Source organism: Rattus rattus, chromosome X (genome assembly GCF_011064425.1).
Source record: "Rattus rattus isolate New Zealand chromosome X, Rrattus_CSIRO_v1, whole genome shotgun sequence".
NCBI classification, from domain to species: domain Eukaryota; kingdom Metazoa; phylum Chordata; class Mammalia; order Rodentia; family Muridae; genus Rattus; species Rattus rattus.
The window spans coordinates 4,967,944-4,991,379 of NC_046172.1; the positions used below are offsets into that span (position 1 = coordinate 4,967,944).

General features: G+C 36.0%; 1 protein-coding gene across 1 annotated transcript in view; it reads left to right on the forward strand.

Moving 5' to 3' along the window:
* The first annotated feature begins 398 nt into the window (after window positions 1-398).
* The window catches only part of Maoa (monoamine oxidase A), a 66,913-nt gene continuing 43,875 nt past the window's right edge, over window positions 399-23,436 (forward strand). The window contains 3 exon segments of the mRNA XM_032889664.1: window positions 399-535; window positions 14,484-14,578; window positions 19,528-19,665. Of these exon segments, the coding sequence (XP_032745555.1) occupies window positions 463-535; window positions 14,484-14,578; window positions 19,528-19,665 (306 nt within the window). The 5' untranslated portion in view covers window positions 399-462.

The following is a 23,436-nucleotide window of genomic DNA, read 5'->3' on the forward strand; positions in this document are numbered from 1 at the left end:
TCCATGCCTTCCTTTCAACTGCCAGACACACCAGGCAACACCCCACTAGAATCGGCAGAAGACTCCCCCAGGCGTTCTCTGTCAGTCTCTGCTTGGTTATCATCATCAACACTTTCTCCTCCTTGTGTGGGTTCCCAGCTGCCTCAGTCACTTGATTGCTCAGTGCCTATGTCCGTATCTCCTCGGCTGTATGATCTCCGAGGTTTGATGCAAAGTCTCCCTCCTTTTCATGCCTCTCAAGTGCCTATGCTAGGGCCATCCCTGCCCTGTGTATGGGGCTCTCCCTGGGTATCTCAGCAAGGATCAGCTCCGCCCCTGAGCGCTCCGCCTTCAGGGCCGGGCTCCCCCCTGGATACATCAGCTCCGCCCTCGGACACCAGTCAAGGGGCGGTGCAAGGGTCTGTCCCACCCTGGGCGGTCCCCCCTTTTAAACCCAAGTCTCGGGAGAATTTCACCCAAACCATGACGGATCTGGAGAAGCCCAATCTCGCAGGCCACATGTTCGACGTAGTCGTGATTGGAGGCGGCATCTCAGGTCAGTTTGGATCTTGAATAGGGGCCCTGACTGACCAGGGGTAGGGAACTTGCAATGTCCCTGTTGTGTTTGGGAGGGTCTTTCCCTGCATGTCATAAGTTAACTGTGTAGGGCCTCAGATCCTGCCAGATGGGAGCAGGGCTTGTTCCTTTGCTGGTGATATGCACTGGTGGAGGGAGGCAAAATAATCTGACTCCTAACTACTAAATACTAACGATTGAGTAATTAGCTCTTATTTTGCAATTACATTTAACACATTACATGAGTTTGTCCTCAACAGTCTTGTGGGTGGGCAACACAAACACATTTGCTATTTTACAAAACCAAGCAAGTGTGGCTTGAGAGTTTCAGTAACTGTCCTGAGGTCTGAACACTTCCCTGGAAAAACGCAGACCTGTTTTCTCCTATTTGAGACCTTCACTCCCAATTCTCTAGGTGGTTGCTTGGCCTCCTTGATTTCACATCCTTTCCTCTGAACCGGCGCCCATCAGTCAAGGGAATGTCTGTACTACAGAAGTAGTAGTAGGATTAGTTCAGTTCTTTCTTCTTTAAAGTACCATTCCTTAGAAAAGGAGCAGGTAAAAAATACGGAGGCAGAATCCTTTAGAAAAGGCAATTTTTTAAAAGAGCTGGAAATTTCAATCTATTCCTGATTTTTTTTCAGAACTTGTATAAAAGTGTAGGGTATTAATTGCCCAAAGGGAATCTCTTCATAAAGCCAGAGCTGAGGGCAGGCAAGTCAGGAAGTGCCTTGTTGTATGCTCTTGCTGAGAGCTGCACTGTCTACATCTTATCCTGTGGTCTTAGCTTAGATGGCTCATTAAGTAAGGGGTACATGAATTTTGTCCTCTATTTTCCTGGAGACCTCATATTTGTATATTAAATTGCCACCTGTCTTGTCATTTGAAAAATTTAGAAGTTATGCTTTGTCTCTAGGTAGAAGTCCAAGTCCTTTCTCTCAGGTGTTAATAATTTCAGAGGTATGTGTGCAAGATATAATTTAGAGGGAGAGAGTAGGAAAGAGTAAATAGGGTGCCCCCACAGTATCCATTTTAATATATGCTCCCTTTGAGTAGACCATAAACTTAATTTTAGATAGGTAGCTTTGGATCCATCCTGTTCAGGATAAACAGTCTAATCAGATTGGTAAGGACTGTGGCTTTGGCCATCCTAGCCAGTGGCAGCAACTAGATGCCTGTGTGCTGCAGTATCAGAGGAAAGCAGATCCTGGTAGAGAGTAAAAAAAGGGAATATTTACCCTCCCTCCCTTCCTTCCTTCCTTCCTTCCTTCCTTCCTTCCTTCCTTCCTTCCTTCCTTTCCTTCCTTCCTCCCTCCCTTTTCCTTCCTTCCTTCCTTCCTTCCTTCCTTCCTTCCTTCCATAAACACTTGTTGAGTGCCTACAGTTTAGTGGATTGGTGTTTTCAAAAATCTAGTTCCTTTAGGCAAATATCCTAGAAGCAATGTTTATCATTGAAATAGAAATATGATGATAATATGTAGTATAAATTGATTAACACTATACCACAATTTGCTGTTTTGCTGGAATTTTATTCTTGTCATTTTCTTGGTTTGTCTCCAATGTTCCTTAAAGAAAGCTTTGTCTTTTAAATTGTTTTTAACGTTTGATTGTAAGTCTAGCCTTTAGTAGCTGATCTATTTCTCCAGCCTGCCTTTTTAAAATTTTTATGAGACAGTGTCTCATGAATCTCAGGATGGCATCCAACTTAACATGTAGCCAAGGATGAACTTTGATTTCTGATTCTCTAGCATCTACTTGCCAAGTGGTCAGATTGCAGATGTGCCTGCTTTATGTCGTAATAGGGATCAATGCCAGGGCTTCTTTCTGCATGGTAGGCAAACATTCTATCAAGTGAGCTATGTTCCCAGCTACATCTTTTGTTTTTCTTTTGTTTAATTGGTTGGTCTTTCTCCCTTTTTATAGTTGACTGTTCATATTTAGTCATTAGCAGAAGTGTATTTAGTATGTAACTGATGAACCTTAAAACTCCAGGTCCTTTCTAATTCTCATTCCAAATAACCAGCTTTATACTGAGTCATGTAACAATTTTGATTTCTTCTTTTGTTTTGTGGTGGTGGTGGATTGAGACAGGATCTCACATAGCATAGGCTGGAGTTGAACTCCCTGTGTAACTAGAATGGCTTCGGATTTCTAATCCTCCTGCCTACCCCCACACGAAGTGCTGGAGTTTTACTTGTGTGCTACCATACCATACCTGAAATAAGAAAATGCTTTCTTATTTCTTAAAGAGAGCATCCAAATTATATGAAGCTCCACAAAAACCTGCATCTATTCTTGGGAATTATTAGTACATTTTGGAGGAGGGGGCATAGAGAACATTTTTTTTTGCTCAGTAGTTCACATACTTACTTAGTCCAGACACCAACTTTCAGTCTGCCAGCAATAGTGGAACTTGGTTCTCTTTAGTGTCATTTCTACCAATCAGATCTGAGAGATTTTAGCAACCAAACTGACTAGAAACATTGTCATTTGTCTTTGTTGTCATCCAAAATGAATTATTACTAACATAGATGTGAATGCTTGTCTGACTCCAGTATTAGTTACAGGCTTTATGTTTCATGAATAAGCAAGCACATTCTGATGAAGTCCACAACACGTCTCTATGTGTAGGCTAGTCATATCCCAAGATATGAATCCCATGATATATAGTCCCTCAGTTTCTTTGTTTGTTTTGACAAAGGTCCGATGTAACTCAGGCTGGTTTCAACATTTTACATTTATCATGTAGTGGAGTCTGCCATGAACTCCTAATCCTTTTGCTTCCATCTCCCAAGGGCTAGAATTAAAGGTATTGCTGTCTTTCCAAGCTCCTAAATCACATTTATATATTCACTGAAGCAGAGTTAGAGGATCTTTTAAAAATATTATTATTAACATGGATTTTAAGCACAAGGATTAAGGGTCAGTGGCAATCTCTAAGGAAGTTAAGCTACACTCCAAAGCAAGGGTGTAGGTTTTTCAAAGAAGAGTAGCTTTGTGTCAGTTTTAAATAATTTTGAATATTCTTGACATGGTACCTATTTAACTATAATATATGGTCAATAATTAGCATTTGCCATGTTATGCTTATACCTCCTAGAAGACTACATACTCTAAATGACATTCCTCAGAATTTATTTACCTTAGGAAAGCTTTATCTTTGTATAGAAAAATGATGTTTTTATTTTGTCATTTAAAATGTAAAACATTTCTAACAAACATGACACTGATTTTCTATGCACCCAACTAATTATATATTTTTTATCTTGTGTTAGTAGTTGTGAAGGGAAATGGCTTTTGGTATAATCCATAATCTATAACCCAACCCTTATGAAATACTTTCAAGGTTTTCTGTTACACGATTGAATTCTGACATTTTATCATACCTTGATCATACCTTTTCCATTTTCTTTTGAAATCACCTCAAGGCTCTGCTGTAAGTCACCCCTGGGCTCTTACACTCATCTTTCTCATTATATTTCTCCAGTGTTCTCTTATCTATAGAGAGCTTTTTAATCTTTAATTTGAATCCTTTTCTTTCTCTAAACTCATATTCCATAACTTATCTTTTCATGGATATTTTGCACTCAAATATTTCAGATTTAACATATCTTTTGCAATTTTTTATTTTTTCTAGGATACCATCTTTTCCATCATTTGATACATCCTTTTATCTATTTTATTTTAGTTATTTATTTCTGGGACAGGGTCTTACCTCATCATGGTTAAATTTGAAGTCACCCAAAGATGTACCCAAGGATGATTTTTGACCTTTTAATTCTCTCATCTCTACTTCCTAAGGGCTAGGCTCAGGGATGTGCCACCACACCCAGGTTCTTTTCTTGTTCTTTTTGTCATGCATTATTAATAATGGAACTCGGACTTCATGCATGTGAGGTGAACACTACCAAATGAGCTAAATCTCTAGTTGTTATGCACTTTTGTTTTACACAGTGAGATGACTATTAATGTTATGGGTATTAACAAAATATTGGGATCTTAAGAAAGGAAGTATAATAGATTATAATAGATAGGGAAAAATTGGAAAAAAAAAACCATACCAAACAGTAGATACCAGAGGAGCATTAGTTTAGGGTCATGAGGGTATATGAAAAAGACAAGCAGTACTTATTTTAAGTGTGTAACAAGGGAAGGAAAATAGTTTTTCTTTGTGCTTCTAGGAATGTGATCCCGTGAGCTACTTGGAAGATTCAATATGCCAAGTGTGCATGTTGATTTTGTGCTTCTGAATTGTGAAGGGTTAGGATATACATAATGAAAAATGCCTTAGTCATAATGCTGAATGGTGAATAAAATGGTTTGTTTGTTTTCAATTAAATACCAAGTATCATGGAGAAAGAACTCTCACTATATAAATTTATACTTATATATAAAATACTATATATTTTTATCTATGAGCTGAGCTCTACTACAAAAATTGAGAGCTCTAGCTCTCAATTTTTAAACTAGCAGGGATTGAGTTTTTTCATGATCTAAGACATAAAAGACATCTTGCAAGACTGATTAATATATTGAGTTCTACATATTACAATTTCCCCCTTTCTGAAATACATCACCTGTAAGAATCATTTCTTTGAGGACCATCTTAAGATTTTAACCTAGAATTGGGTGGTACATATTATGTTGCTTTGCACTGATTAAAAAAAAAGCTTCCATTTTAAAAGAGGGTACTAGTTTTTGATAGCTTAATTATTGGATACTGAGGTTAAATGATGATGAGAATTTTGTGTCTTTTAGGATACTTCTTGTATTTAGTTTGATTTTTTTCATTAAAAGCGTACCAGTATACTTTCATTCTATTGTGCAAACTAATTTTTGTTGTTTTTGAACAATGATACAAGGGTTGTTACATTTATTGGAATTCTAAGTAAAAAAAAAATCTTTCAAATTGAATGGTCAGTTTTAACATTTAATCAGTTTCAAGTTGATTTCAATTTTATATAACTCTCAGCTAATGTGATAAATGTTTTTAAGACTATATCTAAGCATAATATAATTATGTTGACCACAGAGACCAAGTATGGAGAAAAGGAATGTCATAATACATTATTGATGAATATTATATTCCATAATCTTTATAGTTGTGGTAGAGAGATGTTTTAACATGAAAAATCTTACAGTAATTGTATTCAGCTGTAGCCAGAAATTGTGAGGATTTATTGTAGCTTTCTTTTACATAGTGGAACTTGTAAAACTGTAAAACCCTGTGATTTGGAACTGTATATGCTTTATAAGTATTTGCCTAGTGAACATGCATACATGTTTGAGATATATAGATTTCATAGTAAGTTTATTTTTAAGACTGGATGATTAGAACTTTACAAAAATATATTATATTTTCTACATGTTGTGAGCATTTGAGATGAGTTGATTGTTTAGGCCATTTTACCTCTTTTTTTTTTAAAAAAAAAAAAAACCACTTATTTAATGAATACACTGTAGCTGTCGTCAGACACACCAGAAGAGGGCATCAGATCCCATTACAGTTGGTTGTGAGCCACCATGTGGTTGCTGGGAATTGAACTCAGGACCTCTGGAAAAACAGTCAGTGCTCTTCGCCACTGAGTCATCTCTCCAGCTCCCCTTTTACTTTTTTATGTATTGGGACAGATGTATAATTTTAAGCAGTAATTTGTGTTTTCCTTTAGGTAACATTGTCCTTATTGTATTACCATCTAGCACTGTGAATTAGGGAAATTTAAAGTCTTTTAATTGTAATATTCTTATTTAGTAATATGATTAAATGGGAGTGTAGCTCGGTAGTAGAGTACACATATACCTGCTATAGGCAAAGATGTGGATTCAATCCCGAGTACTAGAAAAAAAAAGGACGTGGCAAGGGATGTAGCTCAATTGACAGACAGATTGACAACTTGGCTGAAGCCTGGGTTTGGTCTCCAGCACTGCATAAACCAAATGTGGTGTTATACACCTGCAATTTCACTCAGGAGGTAGAAGCAGTAGGATCATATGGTCAGGGTCATATCCATCTACCTAATATGATTGAGGTCATCCTGGGATACATGGGATCCTAGGAATGAGATCTCAAGAAAAAAAGAGATTGGATTACATTGCATGTAATGTGCCATATATATATATTTCAGTATTTTTTCCTTTTGGCAATTAATCAGCTTCATAAGGGTTTTAATCTTTGGGTTTACTTTTGCTTAGTCTCTCAGCACCGTTTTCTTCCATGCTTTATTCTGGAATTTGTTTGCATTATCTTTTATACTGACCCTATAGGAGCTTCAATCCGCTCCCAAGTCTATTAGCAGATGTACATTCCCATTTTCCCATGGCTTCTCTGAGTTGGTTAAAAGCACTTCTCCAGTAGGTAATCCAAAAGAAACGAAGTTCCACTTATTAACAGTATTTGATTGTGCGGGGCAAAAGTAGCAATAAGAGGTTAAACAAGGTAATTAACTTTGAGAGTTTATTACATATTACCTGTGTCTGAGGGTCTTAATAACTGCTCATAACATTTCAAAAGGACCAAAATGGAAGCTCAGAAAGGTAGATGAATTATCAAATGTCACAGAAATTTCATTTAACTAGAACTTTGATCCTTAAAAATTCTTCTAGGACAGTCCTTTTCTATTCCCCATCTCACTAGTTTGCTTTGAAGGCTTATCCACACATCTGCAGTAACCTTTGTAACTTATTTGAGGCTTGGTGCACTAAAACCTAGTGCTGTTATCTGATAGTTATTTACACATGTGACTAGATTATAGTGCTATTGCTTCATGAACAGTTCCATTGAAAAATGTGGGCAATCCTAATAGGTTTGACGACTTTCATGTGACTAGCATATTTGCTTTTACATGTTTATTATTATTGTGGGTATGGTGAATGTGTGTGTGTGTGTGTGTGTGTGTGTGTGTGTGTGTGTGTGTGTGTGTGTGATTGTGACTATGCATGTGTCACAGCATACATTGCTGTTTTCCTTTTCCACCTTTATGTGGGTTCTGGGGATTGAGCACAGATCACAGACAAATACCTTTACTGAGAGAGCCATCTAGCCAGTACATACATACTTTTATTTATTTCTTTTTGTACATTTTAATTTTTATGTATATGAGTGGTTTTTTGTTTGCTTGTTTGTTTTTTGCCTCACACACCATATATGTGTCCAGTGCCTGAGGAGGCTGGAACACACCATGAAATTCCCTTGAAACTGGAGTTATGGATGGTTTTGAATTACCATGTGGGTGCTTGGAAACTGAACCCAGTTCTTGGGTAAGAGGGACACATTCTCATAACCTCTGAGCCTTCTCTCACTCTCATATACTTTAAAAATGGTGAATTTAGGATATATATATATATATGTATATGTATATGTATATATACACACACACATAATTGTGATCAGTGATTCTAAACTTTTTGGACCAAACATACCCCTGAAAGCTTGGTATGGTAGCTTATGTTTTTAATTCTAGCTCTCAGAAAGCTAAGGTGAGATAATTATCTCAAGTTAGAAGTCAGCATGGACTAAATAGTGAGTTTCAGATCATTCAGAACTATAGCGTAAGTCCCTGTTTCAAAAACCAAAAAAATGCTAGGGAAATGGTTCAGCCAGGTATGATTGTGTACATGTATAAGTACAGTACTGACAACTGAATGGGAATGAGCTGGTTTGGACTGAGGCTATGGAAGCAGACAGATCCTGGGGACTTAATGGCCAGAGAGTTTAGCCAAAAGTCAAGTTCCAGGTGCAGTGACAAAAATTTCAAAATATAAGTTGGTGAAGCAATAGAGGAAGATTTAAATCAAAGTCTGGCCTCCACAGGTGATCACATGGGTGAATGTACCATAGGCTCCCATCCCGCACACATGGTGAAGAGGAGGGAAGGAAGTTGGAAGTAGGAGAGGGAGGAGGGAGGGAGAAGAAACCACTACAGAAATATCACTTTGAAAATCTGGTGAAAGCTATTTGATGTTTTCACTTTTAAAAGGTGATATTTTCATATATAGCATTTATTTCCTTTTGTACTGGATTAACAGTATACATTCTTGAAACCTTTTCAGTGTTATAGGACCTACAGTATACATATACGTGTGTGTGTGTGTGTGTGTGTGTGTGTGTGTGTGTGTGTGTGTGTGTGTGTGTGTGTGTGTTTGGTGCTGAGGATCTAACCCTTGGCTTTATACATTGTATATAAGCAGTCTACCCTGCAAATAAGCAGTCTCCAGCAAATTAAGATTACTTCTACTCATTTTGCAAGATTAGTATTTAAAATCATATATTTTGAAGTGAAGCTATTGATATTAAATGTGCATTTATTTTTTATTATGTATTATAGATTATTGTCCTTTCAAGGCATTAGATAAAATTCTAAGCCACACTTGTCCCTTTAGAGACAAGTTTGATCAGAGGGTGTTCTCTAGTTTATCTGTTAGCTCATTTGTCTGTACAGTAACTTGTATAATACGCAGGAACCTCTATGAGGCAGGGGTTACAGCTGGCAATCTGAAGTACTGCTGTACTGGAAGACAAAAAAAAAAAAACTAAAACTTTTTGAATGGTGACACGGTGTCACACATGGAAAATTCTACATCTGATATCATGTAGTCATGTGGTTATAGTCAGAAAATGTGGGAGAAGTATTGTATAAAGCTATTTTAAGCCTATGCATACATATAAGGTGTATAATGAAACATACTAAACTCAGTGTTTAGACTCGGGTCCCTCCCCAAATTATCTAATTATATTTGCAAATAAAGTCTAAACATAATCTGAAATCTAAAAGACTTAGGGTCCTAAACACCGCAAGATGAGGGATATTTAGCATAAGGTTGGTTCACAGGGACAGGGGCACAGGGAAGGAACAGCTAATTCTCCCTGAAGGAAATTATAAGCAAATTACTTTATGGAGGAAGTAATGCTGGACAAACGTGTTGTGGTCTTTAAATAAATTATAAACTCTAATGAAAATGGCATTGAAATTGATCATTTCCAAATTAAATGAATTAACTGTAAGCTAAGGCTTATGAAAAAACCATTTTTATTTTGTGTTCATATTCATTCATTCATTCATTCATTCATTCATTTATTCATCTGTTCACTCTTTCAATGTTTGTTAATAGAGTGATCACCATGGCAGTAAAATTTGTGAGGTTCTCTGTTTTCTGGCTTGGAAAATGTTGCCTGGAAATTTCAGTGTAAGCTGATGTTTGTTTATACGTTTTATTGTCCTTGCAGTGTTCAGTTCAAGAATCCAAGTGTATAATTATGAAGGATTCTGTTGGTCAGGGACCATATCACGAAATAGTAATGAATTAACTATATAAATTCTGGGGGTGATAACCAATATTAAAAGTTGGAAGTGTCACTTCTAAAAACGAAAAGACTTTTGTGAGGTGTTAGAGGATAATCCATAACTATATCAACCTTTGCTCCCATACTTATGTTATGGACTTTATGATGATATTTAACTAGGGCCCTGCCTATGGGAGTATATTACTGTAATTATTTGAACAATCTTAAAGGGGCTTAAACCAGTTTTTCCAAACTGTATTTTGACACACAGTGTTTTTTTTTAAAAAAGAATAGAATGTGGAGAAATGCTGAATTGAATCAGTATCATCATCATCATCATCATCATCACCATCACCATCACCATCACCATCATCATTTTGGTGCAGAACTGTTCAGGGCCTTTCATATAAACATTGTTATATGGGAATGTATCATCAAGAGAGAAGAAGTATAAGTATAACAACTTTTAAAAACAATACTTTTCCTTGGAGTGTTTTATCTGAGGATTGGTGTTTCATAAAAAATTTTGAGAGAATTATGGCTTTAAATTTATCCTTTCCAAGTGTGCCGAATTTGAGAATGTCTGCATGGAACACTTGTAGTGTATTTGAAATTTCAATAAAAGAATTGGACAAATAATGAATTAAGTAATTACATCTCCCAACAGAGGTGAGATTTGTTTATCTAAGTGAAGATAAATGCTGGGCAATAATCAAATAAATTGAGACTGTCTAGACAACCAGTCTTTTGAATTACAGGCAAATTGAAGTTAATTGTTAGTTTAATTCTATTTATTACTTGAGACTGCACTATGTTTTCAGCTTATTGAAATTGAAAGGATTGTAAGATTTGGCCTTTTAAAAAACACAGAATGATTTATTTAACAGTAAACACAAAATCCAGATAGGTAGATAGACAGAAATGTTTGTAACAAGCTTGTGTGATACAGATATTCTTTGTTTTCTTCTGTCAGCAAGCATAAAGCTAGTTTAAAGATTAGAAAAATTGAGTATTAATACTTAGAATATTCTGGATATATATATTGATCTGATACCCTATCCTTGTTAAACTTTCTTGGTTACTTGAGATAGAGGTTTTTTAAGAGCTTGAGACAGCTCAGTGGTCCTTTGCTGGCCTAGCTAACATGTATAAGGCTCTGGGTTCAACCCTAACCACCAATAAAACCTACACTATCACAGGGGATGGTATTAAATGATTTAATCTCAGCAGAGGCAGAAGCTGGCAAACCTCTTTGAATTCCAGGTAGGCCAAGGAGGTCTTACCTGAAACACAACAAAACTCCAGTCCAAACCAACTACCAACCAACCAGCCAACCAACCAACCAACCAACCAACCAACCAATCAATCAATGAAACAACCAACCAATCGAACAAACAAACAAAAATCACCCAGCTATTCTGTTACCCTCACTCACATGAATTTGGTTTTGTTTTCTTAGTGTGTACTTTTGGATAGAGGTTGCAGCAAGCATTTGGATACCTGCCAAACACAGGCTCATTCTAAAGATGCAGAGATGGATTTTATACATTCGTATTTTCAAGAAGATTTTTTTTTATCAAGTTGGCATAGTTGCATGGGATTGTAATCCCAGGACTTTGGAAGCTGAGGAAAAAAGAATCTCAAATTTAAGGCCCGTCTGGTTTCCTATCTTGTACCTGTCTGATGTTTCTGCTGGTTCATTGCTACCTGGCCACACTAGCCTCCGGGTTTATAGCACACAGTTTATAGCCTTTAGACATTCACATCATACTTTGTAATACAGATTTTTGCTATTTTCTCATAATTCATTTTTTCACTCTCTACCTTCTAAAAAATACTTTTTAATTCTTCTGCTTCCTCTTACCTTTTCTTTCCTTTCTTCCCATTACTTCTTTCATTCTTTGGCATACATAGTCTTGATACACAGTCAGGCTGGTGTCAAAATCGCAATCTTCCTGAATAACCCTTCCAGTGCAGGAATTACAGGGTTGTTCCACCATGTCCAGTTGGGATCTATTTTTTTTTTCTATATGTGATCATTGAATTTCATAGTGACTAGAAGGAGGGTAGAATGCACAGTGATATACAAAGTAAGTCTAAGAATAATTAATTAGGGAGTGTAGTTTCAGAGACTTATGTCTGATAGTAGGCACCATCTTTTGTTTTTTTTTTTCTCTCCAAACTAACAACTATAGTTGTTATATTAGAAGAGACTCCCTGAAGCTGGGCATGCTGCCATATGCCTGTAATCACAGCACTTAAAAAGTTGAGGCAGGAGGGTTGTTGGCAGTTCAATGTTAGCCTAGGCTGCATAGCAAGACCTTGTCTCAAAAAAAAAAAATGTAAAGACAACATTTTAGACCACAAATGTTTAACTGCTTTACCTGCTAAGCATTAAAAATAACACTTCTGTGTCTTCTAACCTTTTATTTTTCATTAAAATTTCTTATTATTCATTGTCCTCACAATCAACATAAGAACTGAGATTTATTTATTCAGCATCATAGAACAAATGTTTTGCACACACAGTTATTCTTTGATATCTGTGATGTGGAGGTTTGGTCCCAGAACTTCTGTGGGTACCGAAATTGGAGAATTTTTCAAGTTTTTCATGTAAAATGATATAGTTGCATAGAACCTTTATGATCATTCTATGTACTTTAAATCATCTCTAGATTACTTGTAATACCTAATATAAATTTTGTATAAATTGTTTTCATGTTATTTATATAATAATGACAAGAAGTTTGAATATTTCACTATAGACCCAATTTTTATTTATTTTTTTAATTAAGTAACTTTTGGAGGGCAGGGTCTTATGTAGCCTGGTCTGATCTCAAAATGACAATACAGTTGAGGATAGTTGGCCTTGAAGTCCTGATCCTCTTGCCTTTACTGCCAAGTATTGGTATTATATAGGTGTGCTTCACCATGCTAAGCTAGATAGACCTAATCTCTAGCAAAACAAAACAAAACAAAACAAAACAAAACAAAACACAGAAAATCTGATGGAATCTGAGGGCTAACACTACTTGATTTTTTTCAAATAACTTCCTTTTAAAATTTCAAGACCTTTCAGACTCATATTTAGGGCCACAGGCTATTTTAATTTAATCTCTTCTTTCTTTATTTACATGTCAAAACCCATGATTCTCAATGATACCAACCTGATTTATTCTGTGTCCTATATCAAACTATACCCTGAGAAGCAAGCATATGCTAATTAGAAAAACACTATTTTGAAATTCTTCCTGTGTTTGCAACATATACTATTAGAAATTATTTTATAATCACTCTAAATAGCATTCTCTTCAGTCACTTTTATATGTATTTTGATATTTTACTAATATCATCTCTACTGTTACTCTATTTTCTCTTTCTAACATTCTAATTAACCTTTCTTCTTTATACTATATTTACCTCTATATACGGTTTATTTCTTTTGTAAAAGGTGATACAAAGATTAGCAAGTATCTGGGTAGCATTTCAAATATGATAAATACAAGTTGAAAAGTAAGTCTGTACACACTGTATTTCCTTACTGTGAGAGCTGAGAGTTCATGCAAGCAGTGGCATTCCAGTAATCATGAGCACATGAAGCACCACATTTTGGTTTTTAACTTTATTCCCCAACAAAAGGAATGAAGACTCACTACAAAAATGCTGATTGCAAGGCTAGGACAGGCAGGGAAGATACTGTGAGCCTGGGGTATCCTATAGCACAAGAAAGTAAGAAGTCCATGCACATGTACAAACACAAAGTGATAAAGGAATGCTAAAGGGCACATAAGAACCAATTAAAAGAGCTCCCAGTGAATAATTTCAGCAGTAAATAATAAGAGTATTGTACTATATACTGAAGTATAAAACAAATATTTGTGAGTCCATACTAATGATTAAATAAATAAATGAGGAAAAGAACCAAATGTGCACTGCTGAAGAATTCTCAATAATTCATATACAGTGCCCTCAAAATGGTAGATCATAAATTTGTATTATATAATGTAGAATATATATAGCATTCCTACCAAAGAATATGGTATTAAAAGGAGAGTGACTATATAACTTTATAGTGGAGAAACCTTGGAAACTCTTGCTGAGCAAGGTGATTAGATTAAGGTTCCCATAAATAATCATATATATTGATAGCATGTATCTGTGATAAAATTGTAATCTACGTTGTCTTAACTTTCTACTGCTACAATGTTAGATTTGAAATTTGCGTTTAATAAAAGCTTCTATTTATAGATGAGACCCTGTTCTTAGCTTTGGGCTAATAAATCAAGTTAAGCACAGCTCCTAGAATCTTAGAATCAACTGAGAGAAACAAGATCTAGGAATCTGAGTCCTATCCATGTTTATATAGTCATAATTTCTGGATGAGAGCTGAGAAGGTTCTTTAAGTGTAATATGACTACTCCAGAAAGCAAGATACATGTTCAAAAAGATTACATTTTTCTAACAACTAGTCTTGAATACAACAGGATGAATAAGCTTGTAATTTGAGAATCCTTTAGGATAGCTAATAATGTTGGTAATTTTTTTTTTAGAATAATAGCAAAATCAACAGATTCCAGGTATATCTGGTCAAATCTGGGATGTCTAGCATTTAGATGTTAATATTTCATGTCTTTTATTTTGCCTTTAGGATTGGCTGCTGCCAAACTGTTGTCTGAATACAAAATTAATGTCTTGGTTTTGGAAGCCCGGGATAGAGTTGGAGGAAGAACATATACTGTGAGGGTAAGTGATTTCAATACTTTATGGCATCTCATTTAAGCTACAATGGGGCCTTAACCCTAGAGGAAATCTCATGAGATCACATAGTTAAGCCATTAGTCCAACAAGTCTAAACTATTTTATTAAGTAAGTGGCCCTTTTTTTTCTTCATTTTTTTTTGAGGCATAGTTTTTCTCAGTATCTTAGCCTAGCCTTAAACGCATGGTACAGTCCTGGCTGACCTCAAACTTCCTCCTACCTCCGTCTTCCAAGTGCTGGGATTATAGACATGTACTACTATGCCCAGTATGTTTGTTCTTTTAAACCATGCTAAGTGTACAAAGATGGACTCTGACTTTAATCATTCCCATTCTAGAAAAACAACAAAAGTGAACAGATAACTTCATTACAGTGTTGTAATGTCTACATTATAAGTCAAATTAAGTGTGTAGTACCTGAGCTAGTGTAATAGTTTGGTGGACTAAAAGTGATTTTGTATCCCTAAAGTACAAACACTCATATACACATGCACACACACACACACACACACACACTCGTGAGGCAGGAGGGTAATGAGTTTAAGACCAGCTTATGGTACATAGTGGTGTCTTGTTTCAAAAACAATCATAAGGAAATCGAATAAAAGAGCAGCACTATCCTTTGCTGAGACAGAGCATCTCCTTTACTGTTAATTCCATGCAGACATTTGCCTCAACTCTAAGGGGAGCCTTCGAAAGCCAGTGTTTAACATTTCCAGGCATCAGAGCAGAAACAGGCATGAAGGGAATTGGTATGGCTATTGCAATAGCTGTGGGATGATGTCTGAATTAGGATACTGTCTTAACTCTTCCAGTCATCCCATGCCATACATTCTACTTCACTGGCTCCATGAGACCTGGTTCTATTTTGCTCAGCTCCAACAAGGTGCCCTACAACCTTGCTACTCCATGTCTGGTCAGTAGACTTGCAGCCTTGTAATTACATGCAAACTTGAGAGAATTCTCATGGCTGCTGAATCTACATTTTTCTTTTAATAAGCTTCCCCAGGGTAGGTTGCAAATATGCTACTTTGTAGTATAGGTATGCTTGCTTCCTTAACTTTAATGTAAAGCCACATGTAATTTATTTGGAGTATTTCTGAGTATTCCCTTAGATATAATATTCTATGGTTTTGGTTGGATAAGACTACTTTTCGCTCTTGTAGAGCATCTGTGTTTGATTCCAAGCACACAGCCATTTCTAAGTCCAGTTCTAAGGTCTAAAGTCCTCTTATGACTTCTGTGGGTACCAGACACAGACATGGTACATACACATACATGTGGGTAAAACATTTATATACATTTAAAATGTAAAATGGAGTGAAGAGAGTAGAATTTCTTCACTGTACTTACTTGACTCTAATTAGGATAAGTCTTTTTAGTATTTCACATGCAAGTCTTATGCCGGATAAGGTATCCTCATATGTCTTCCAAAAATCTCCTCTACACCTTTATTTTAATTTTTGTTTGTTTTTGAGGCAGGGTCTTCCTGTATAACCCTGTATGTCTTGGAACTTTTATGTAGACCAAGCTGGCCATGAACTCACACAGACCTACTTGCCTCTGTCTCCTGGATGCTGGTATTAAAGGCATGCACCATCATATCTGGCTTGTTATTTTATTTTTTTGAGACAGGGTTTTGCTGTGTAACTCAGGCTGGCCTTCAACTTGAGATTCTACCATCCCAGCCTTAGGTATGTAACTTCATAACCAGCCTAACTTTAAATTGAAATTGAAGGCATTATATGGTAGTGTAAAAGACAAGTTAAATATTCTACCTGTATTTGCTTATTAGATGCGATTCTTCTGTCATTTTCTGAGAAAATATCCTTTTATTTTAGAGATAGTTATTACCTTTTCCTTTACTCCCACTTTCCTTGTCATTTGAACCTTTTGCTTATTAGGTAAGAACATCAGTCATGCTGCAGATTTTCAGTTAAGAACAAGTCATGTAAAGGAAATGAAATTCTGACATGCTTATCCCAGTCTTTGTTATTGGCTTTAGCTACTTGGCCGTGTTAGCTTCTTTATATATGTCCCGCAGCAGATAGGAATTATAATACTATCCAGCATTATATATATCTCTTTAGTATTCCTTTCTCATCAAAAAGATCTTAAAATATAGGAATGAGCATAGCATTTACATTTCAAATGCATGAAGAGAGAAAAAAAGCTTTAAGAAATGGTCAGGATGGTATTTAGTAGAAAGTTAAATCAACTAATTTTGAGAATTGATTCAAATGACATAATCAATAAGGATAATTTTGGAAGAAGTCATACAAACTATTTTGGATCTTAAAACAAAATTTCAAATTTGATATTGTCACCTGACCTCGTTCAATGGATTTTTCTACAATTTCAGAACAGTTTTTCATAATTAAACCATCTATTAATTTTGCAGAATCAAATTAATAAAGTTGGAATGCCTGCCATGCCACGACAAGGTCAATGTATTCTTTCCGAATAAATTCCTGTGTATATGGCCTCCCAGGCTGAGTAGTAGGACCTAAATAAAGAGCAAGTATAGATAGAATACCATATTATACTTCTTAGTATCTTCCAGCAGAACTCAAGTTACTTTATTAGAGGATTTCTGCTTTTTAAAGAAACATTTTGTGGAATACCTCACTTAAAAAAAAAATTCTCATATTTACATTCCAACCATGGTTTTTGCTCCTTCCTCCTCTCTAGGCCTCTCCCTCTGTTTCTCCCCATCTGTTCCTCCTTTCTCTTCAGAAGAGGGTACGCCTCCCAGGGATATCAACCAAAGATGTTATATCCAGATGCAATAAGACTAGGTACTTCCCCTTGTATGAAGGCTGGATGACGCAACCCAGTAGGAGGAAAAGGGTCCCCAAAGGAGGCAAAAGAGTCAGGGCCAGCACCTATTCTCACTGTAGGAGTCCCACAAGAAGACTAAGGTACACAGCTATAACATATGTGCAGAAGGCCTAGATCTGATGAATGCCTTACTCCTTTTCCTGCTTCATTTATGATTATTTGCTTTAAAGAGAGTGCCAGTTTTCTAAAGAAATGTTTGTACAAGTCTTCTTTTTATCTGTGTTAAAGTAAGAGAAATTTATTGGTGTTTTAGTCTTTAAAACATGTTAGAGACTAAAGGAGCTTCAGGAGACAGTATTGATAGTGAAAGATTATGATACCCAGATTAAAAGAAACCAAAATAGTACTTCATTACTACTGCTAAAGTAAAATGGAAAACATGAGTAACTCTCCTATTGAAATAAAATGCTAACAAAAATACACTATATTGATCTGAGAGGGAAGTTAAAATTAGTAGTTATCAATGTTGAACAGACATTTAAAATCAATCAATCATCCAAAGTGGTGTGTGTGTGTGTGTGTGTGTGTGTGTGTGTGTGTGTGTGTGTGTGTGTGTGTGTGTGTGGATCCCAGGACAAGGAACTAAATCACTAAATCATGCCTAGAGTACATTTTTTATAAGGAACATAAAAGCAGTCACTTTTGAAAGCTGCTGATGAATTGCTCTGTGGTAGAACATTTCTTATCATGCTAAATGCCAAATGCAATGCTAAGGTTCCCTTGCCTACAACTGCAAAAACAATTCTTCCACACAACAACTCAGCAAATACTTGTCTTGGTCAGCACTTCCACACTAACATTCATTCTATACAGAAACTGTATTGCATTTGTCTTCAAAATATTTTTGGAATCCATGCTTCCTAATATTGTTACTGCTACATCATGGTGGGAGCCACTGTCACCTCTAGGCCAGGTTATGCTATAGCTGTCTGATTGCCCTGTTTTCATTCTTGTTCCCTATTATCAGTTTTTAGTATCATAATAGTAAAGGTGAGTCATTGAGATCAAAGCTATGTCTTAGCAATACTCAAAGCCTTCCAAAGCCCCACCTTGTCACTTAAGTACAAAACCAATGCCTTTCCAGTGTCCTGAGGGGCTTTTACCGCACAGACTCTCTGATTGACGTTCTTCCTTGTTCATTTTGTTCTAGCCAAGGTAAATATGTGTATGAGGAGAGCTTTTCAACTCTTCTCTTCAGGTAGACTGCACATTAGGATAAAGGGTGAACTGGTGAACTGCACGAAGACCAGTTCATATGTTTATTTCCTCCTAGCTTCAAACCTGGTACTGAAAAGAAATCTGGTATTATTAGTGTCTTATAAATCTTCTGAGAAAAGTAACTCTTACCATTCCACTTATTTCTGCATGATTTTCAAGTACAGTGGTTGCTATACAATAAAAAATAATCAGATAAGGAAGGGTAAATAGGCAATATGCACACACAAAAACTGATGCAACAATAGAATCGAAGCAAATCTTAAAGAACTTAGTACAGTTACATAAAGGAATTATAGGTTACCAAGATTCAATATGTTGAATAAGTCAAATATGTTAATAAAAACTCTGGAAAAGTAGAGAATTGTTAATGAGAGAATTTACATATTTGTAAATAATTAGTTATATGGATATTTTATACTTTTAAATGTTCTTTTGCCGTGATGCATTTTCCCTGGAAATATTTTAAAATATCAGCAGCAGCCAATGAATGTAGACTGATTTAAGATTTCAGCTGGAGTAAATACGGAAGTTAGGATTAATAAATCCCTGGATGACTCCTATAGTAATAATGGAAGAGAAAAACACACATGAGTTAAGTGATTTGCAAAGGTTCTAGATCAGCAGGATGCACTTTAAGACTTCTATCTGTACTACATTGCTGAACCAAGCTCATCAATAGCTCTACAAATGGACATGCCTATTGAATTGTCAGTGTTTGCCAGTTTTGAGTGGAAGAGAAAAAAGGGTTGGAATTTTAGGTGTACATTATAAAGGACACATAAGACACAATTAAGTTTGCAAATTAAACATGAGTTTTCATGATGAAAGGTTTCTAGATTATAAAGTTTAAGTAATATACTTTTTCTCTTTCTTCAGAATGAGCATGTCAAATGGGTAGATGTTGGGGGAGCCTATGTGGGACCAACCCAGAACAGAATCTTACGCTTGTCTAAGGAGCTAGGCATAGAGACCTATAAAGTGAATGTCAATGAGCGTCTAGTTCAATATGTCAAGGTAAGTCTGACTTTTTATTTATATGACCAATGCATGAGGATTTTGAGAAAGCTTTTGTTTATTTGTGATTATTTTTCTCCCTTTTAAAGTTTATTTTTTAAAAATTTTCATTGTGTATATTCACTTTCATTGTGTATATTTACATGGTACAATGTATGTTGTATAAGTATAGTATTATCATACAAGCAAATATTGAATATTAAGCATATTATTTCTCATAGACTTACACATCTTTTTCTTCCCCCTCCCATTAGCCTCCTTTGTTGCCTTAGATGGTTTTGTTTCTACTTTCATAATCTCTTGAAATCTAGGAACTACAAATAAATAAAATATATTATTTTTCTTTCTTAGATTGCCTTAATTTGGTTAATATAATTGTCTTCAGTTGTTTCCAATTCCATTCATATTTTTTGTTCTATATAGCTGAAAAAAATCTCTTGTTTATGTATATCATGTTTTCTTGTATGACATATAAGTTGGTTCCATAACATAGTTATTATGAATAATGCTTGGTTATTATTAATATGTAAGTATCTCTGTGATGCTTTGATAAGGAGTCCTTTGGGCAAATACCCAGGAATGGTAGGTGTGGGCCACATGGTAGGTCTAATTTTAGTCTTTTAAGAGACTTCCACACTGATTTCCATAGTTGCTAGACTAGTTTACATTCTTACCAGAAGTGGTAAATATGGGTTTCCTTTTATCCATATTTTCCCCAGGATTTGCTATTATTTGTTTTTAACGATGGCCATTCTCACATAGTGAAATGGAATGTCAATATAGATTTTATTTGCATTTCTCATCTTTTGAAAACTTATCTGTTAATGTTTAGTCAGTTTACGATTAAGTTCTTTTGTTTCTTACTGTTTAGTTTTTTGTATTTTTAAAAATAAATTCCAGATATTAATTCTCTGTCAGATAAACAGCTTTTTTCCCCACTGAAAATATTGTTTTCATGTTAAATATATTCTGATCATGGTTTCTTCTCCTTTATCTCCTCCCAGATTCCATCTCCTGATCCATCCAACTGCAACTCCACACTTTCTTCTCTTTTCCTTTAGAAAATAGATTTAAAAAAGGATTTAAAAAGAATAATGAAAAAAAGCATAAAAAAAAAAGAATACATCCACACACACACACACAAAAACATACAAATACAAAAATTAGAAAGTATAATACAAGCAAAAGATCATTAAGGTAAATGCCCAAACAAACCAACATGAGACAAAGAAATAAGGAAAGAAAGGAAGAAAGAAAGAAAGAAAGAAAGAAAGAAAGAAAGAAAGAAAGAAAGAAAGAAAGAAAGAAAGAAAGAAATAAATCTACAAAATTACCATTGTTGGTCATGGGGCTATCCTTAAGTGTGGGTTATAGACCCAGTGAGACTCCAGTGGAGCAAACTATTTTTCTTTGCAATCAGGTGCTAATTAGAAATAGCTTCTTAGGGATGGGTGCTTGTATAAACTTCCCCAATCTTAGCAGTGGGGCCCCATGTGGCTTGGATCTGTGCAGGCCCAGCAGAAACGTTTCAATTTCACAACGTTTCCCTTTGTCAATTGGTCACATTATTCCATGAATAACAGGAATCATGTTTAGAAAACCCCTAAATATGCCTAAACCTTGTGTTCTCTACTTTTTGATGTAGCAGTTTTCAAAGTCTCGGGTTTTGGATCCTATCTTAGTTACTTTTATATTGCTTTGACAAGATAATGACCAAAGTAAGTTATGAAAGAAAGCATTTCATTGGGGTTATAATTTCAGAGAGTTAGTCTTTGATAGTGGAAAAAATATATGGTAGTAGGAACAGCTGAGAGGTTACATCTGGAAGTTAAAACAGGAGAGAAAGAGGTGCAGGGAAAGAGAGAGAGAGAGAGAGAGAGAGAGAGAGAGAGAGAGAGAGAAGCAAACACTGGAAATGGTACAAGTTTTAGAATCTCTAAACCCATCCCCGATATCCTCCAAGAAAGCCACCCCTCCTAATCCTTCCCCAAAAGTTCTACCAACTGGGCATCTAGCATTTAAACATATGAGTCCATGAGGTCATTCTTTAAAGTAAGTTCCAAAACTCCAGGTAATCTTTTAATTGTTACCACCTGTAGAATCAAAAAGGAAATTACACACTTCCAAAGTACAGTGCCATAGAATATATTTTACCATTCCAAAAGAGATGGATCAGGCCATAGGAAAGAAATGCTGGACCAAAGGAATATTGAAATCCAGCAGGACATACCCAAAATTGTGTAGCTCCATGTCTGATGTCAAAGGGCTTAGATAGCTCCACCTTTCCAGCCTTGCCTGCAAAGACACAGTTCTCCTTTGTGGTGTTTTTACCCCCTGTGTGCAATTCTGCTTAGCAGATATGTCATGGTTCTGGCACCTCTAACATTTTGGAATATCCAATACAATCTAGGTTTCACTTTCACAGCTTTATGAAGTGGCTTGTTAGGCCCTCCCTGCTGGGACACTCCTGCCTCACTCTTTGCCTTAACAACTCTTCTTAGCCCTGGAGGAAGATGCATATCCTTCATGATTCTAAAGCCAAAGCTAAACTTGGCACAGCACTGCCAAGTTTGACTACCAACTTGGGTTGAACCCAGCATCTTTGGATCACATTTGTAGCAGCTTTGATTTGTTGTTGATTTTGAGGAACAGAAATTTCCTTAGGCCCTTCCTTTATCCTAATGCAGATCAGGCCTTGCCTTGATCTGTCATCTCTTTCAGCAAAAGCCTTGACTCCAAAGTTAAGTTTCCTGGTGCTCTTTTCTGTTCAAACTGTATTTTTTTTGCTCCCCTTGTTCTTTTTCACTGTAGGCCTGCATAAGAGTGATTATTAATAACCAAGCAGCAGAGTCCATATTATGTTGCATTGAAATCTCCGCTGTCAAAGAAATCAGTATATTAAGTTTCAATTTAGCCTTAAGCAAAATCTTAGCATAAGAACAGAAAGTTGTTACGTTCTTTGCCAAAATATCACAAGAATGGTTTCTAGCCTGATTGCTCATACTCTTCTCCTTTGAAGGCTCTTAAGCTAGGCTTCCATGGTTCACATAGCTCTAAGCACTACTGTATGCCACAATCCTACTAGGATGGCATATTAAGTCCTACTTACAGTATATGGTCCCCATAGGCTCATATATTTGAATACTTGGTCCCAAGTTGGTGAAATTATTTCAGAAGGATTAGGAGGTATGGTCTTGTTGAAGAAAGCATGTCAGTGGAGGTAGGCCTTGGGGTTTCTAAAAACTTGTGCCATCTCCAGAATGTTCTCCCTCTGCCTCCTACTTTTGATCAAGACCTGAACTCTCAGTTGTTCTTGCCACCAGGCTTTATCTGCCACCATGCATTCTAACCTTTTGAAATGGTAAATCCAACTAAATGCTATCTTCTATAAATTGTCTTAGTCATGGTGTTTTGTTGTAGCAATAGTAAAGTAACTGTGATACCTATAATAACTCTCTCCAGGCTTTTACCTCCCCTTCCTAACACATTTTTTACATGCCAGGGATAGAGTTGCCTAGACAGACAGATGAACAAGGCATACAGGCAGACACACACACACACACACACACACACACACACACACACACACACAGTCACCTACACATTCTTCCATAGTCCCAAGCAACTTATGAGTCATGTAATAGCCAGTTGTAAAAGCCCCAAAGACACAATTTGAGGCCACTTTAGCTTTTAACTTGTGCTTCTCCTGCATTCTCACTAAGCATGTCTTTGAACACATTGGTTATTTGCTTTGTGTTTGGCTTTTCCTTT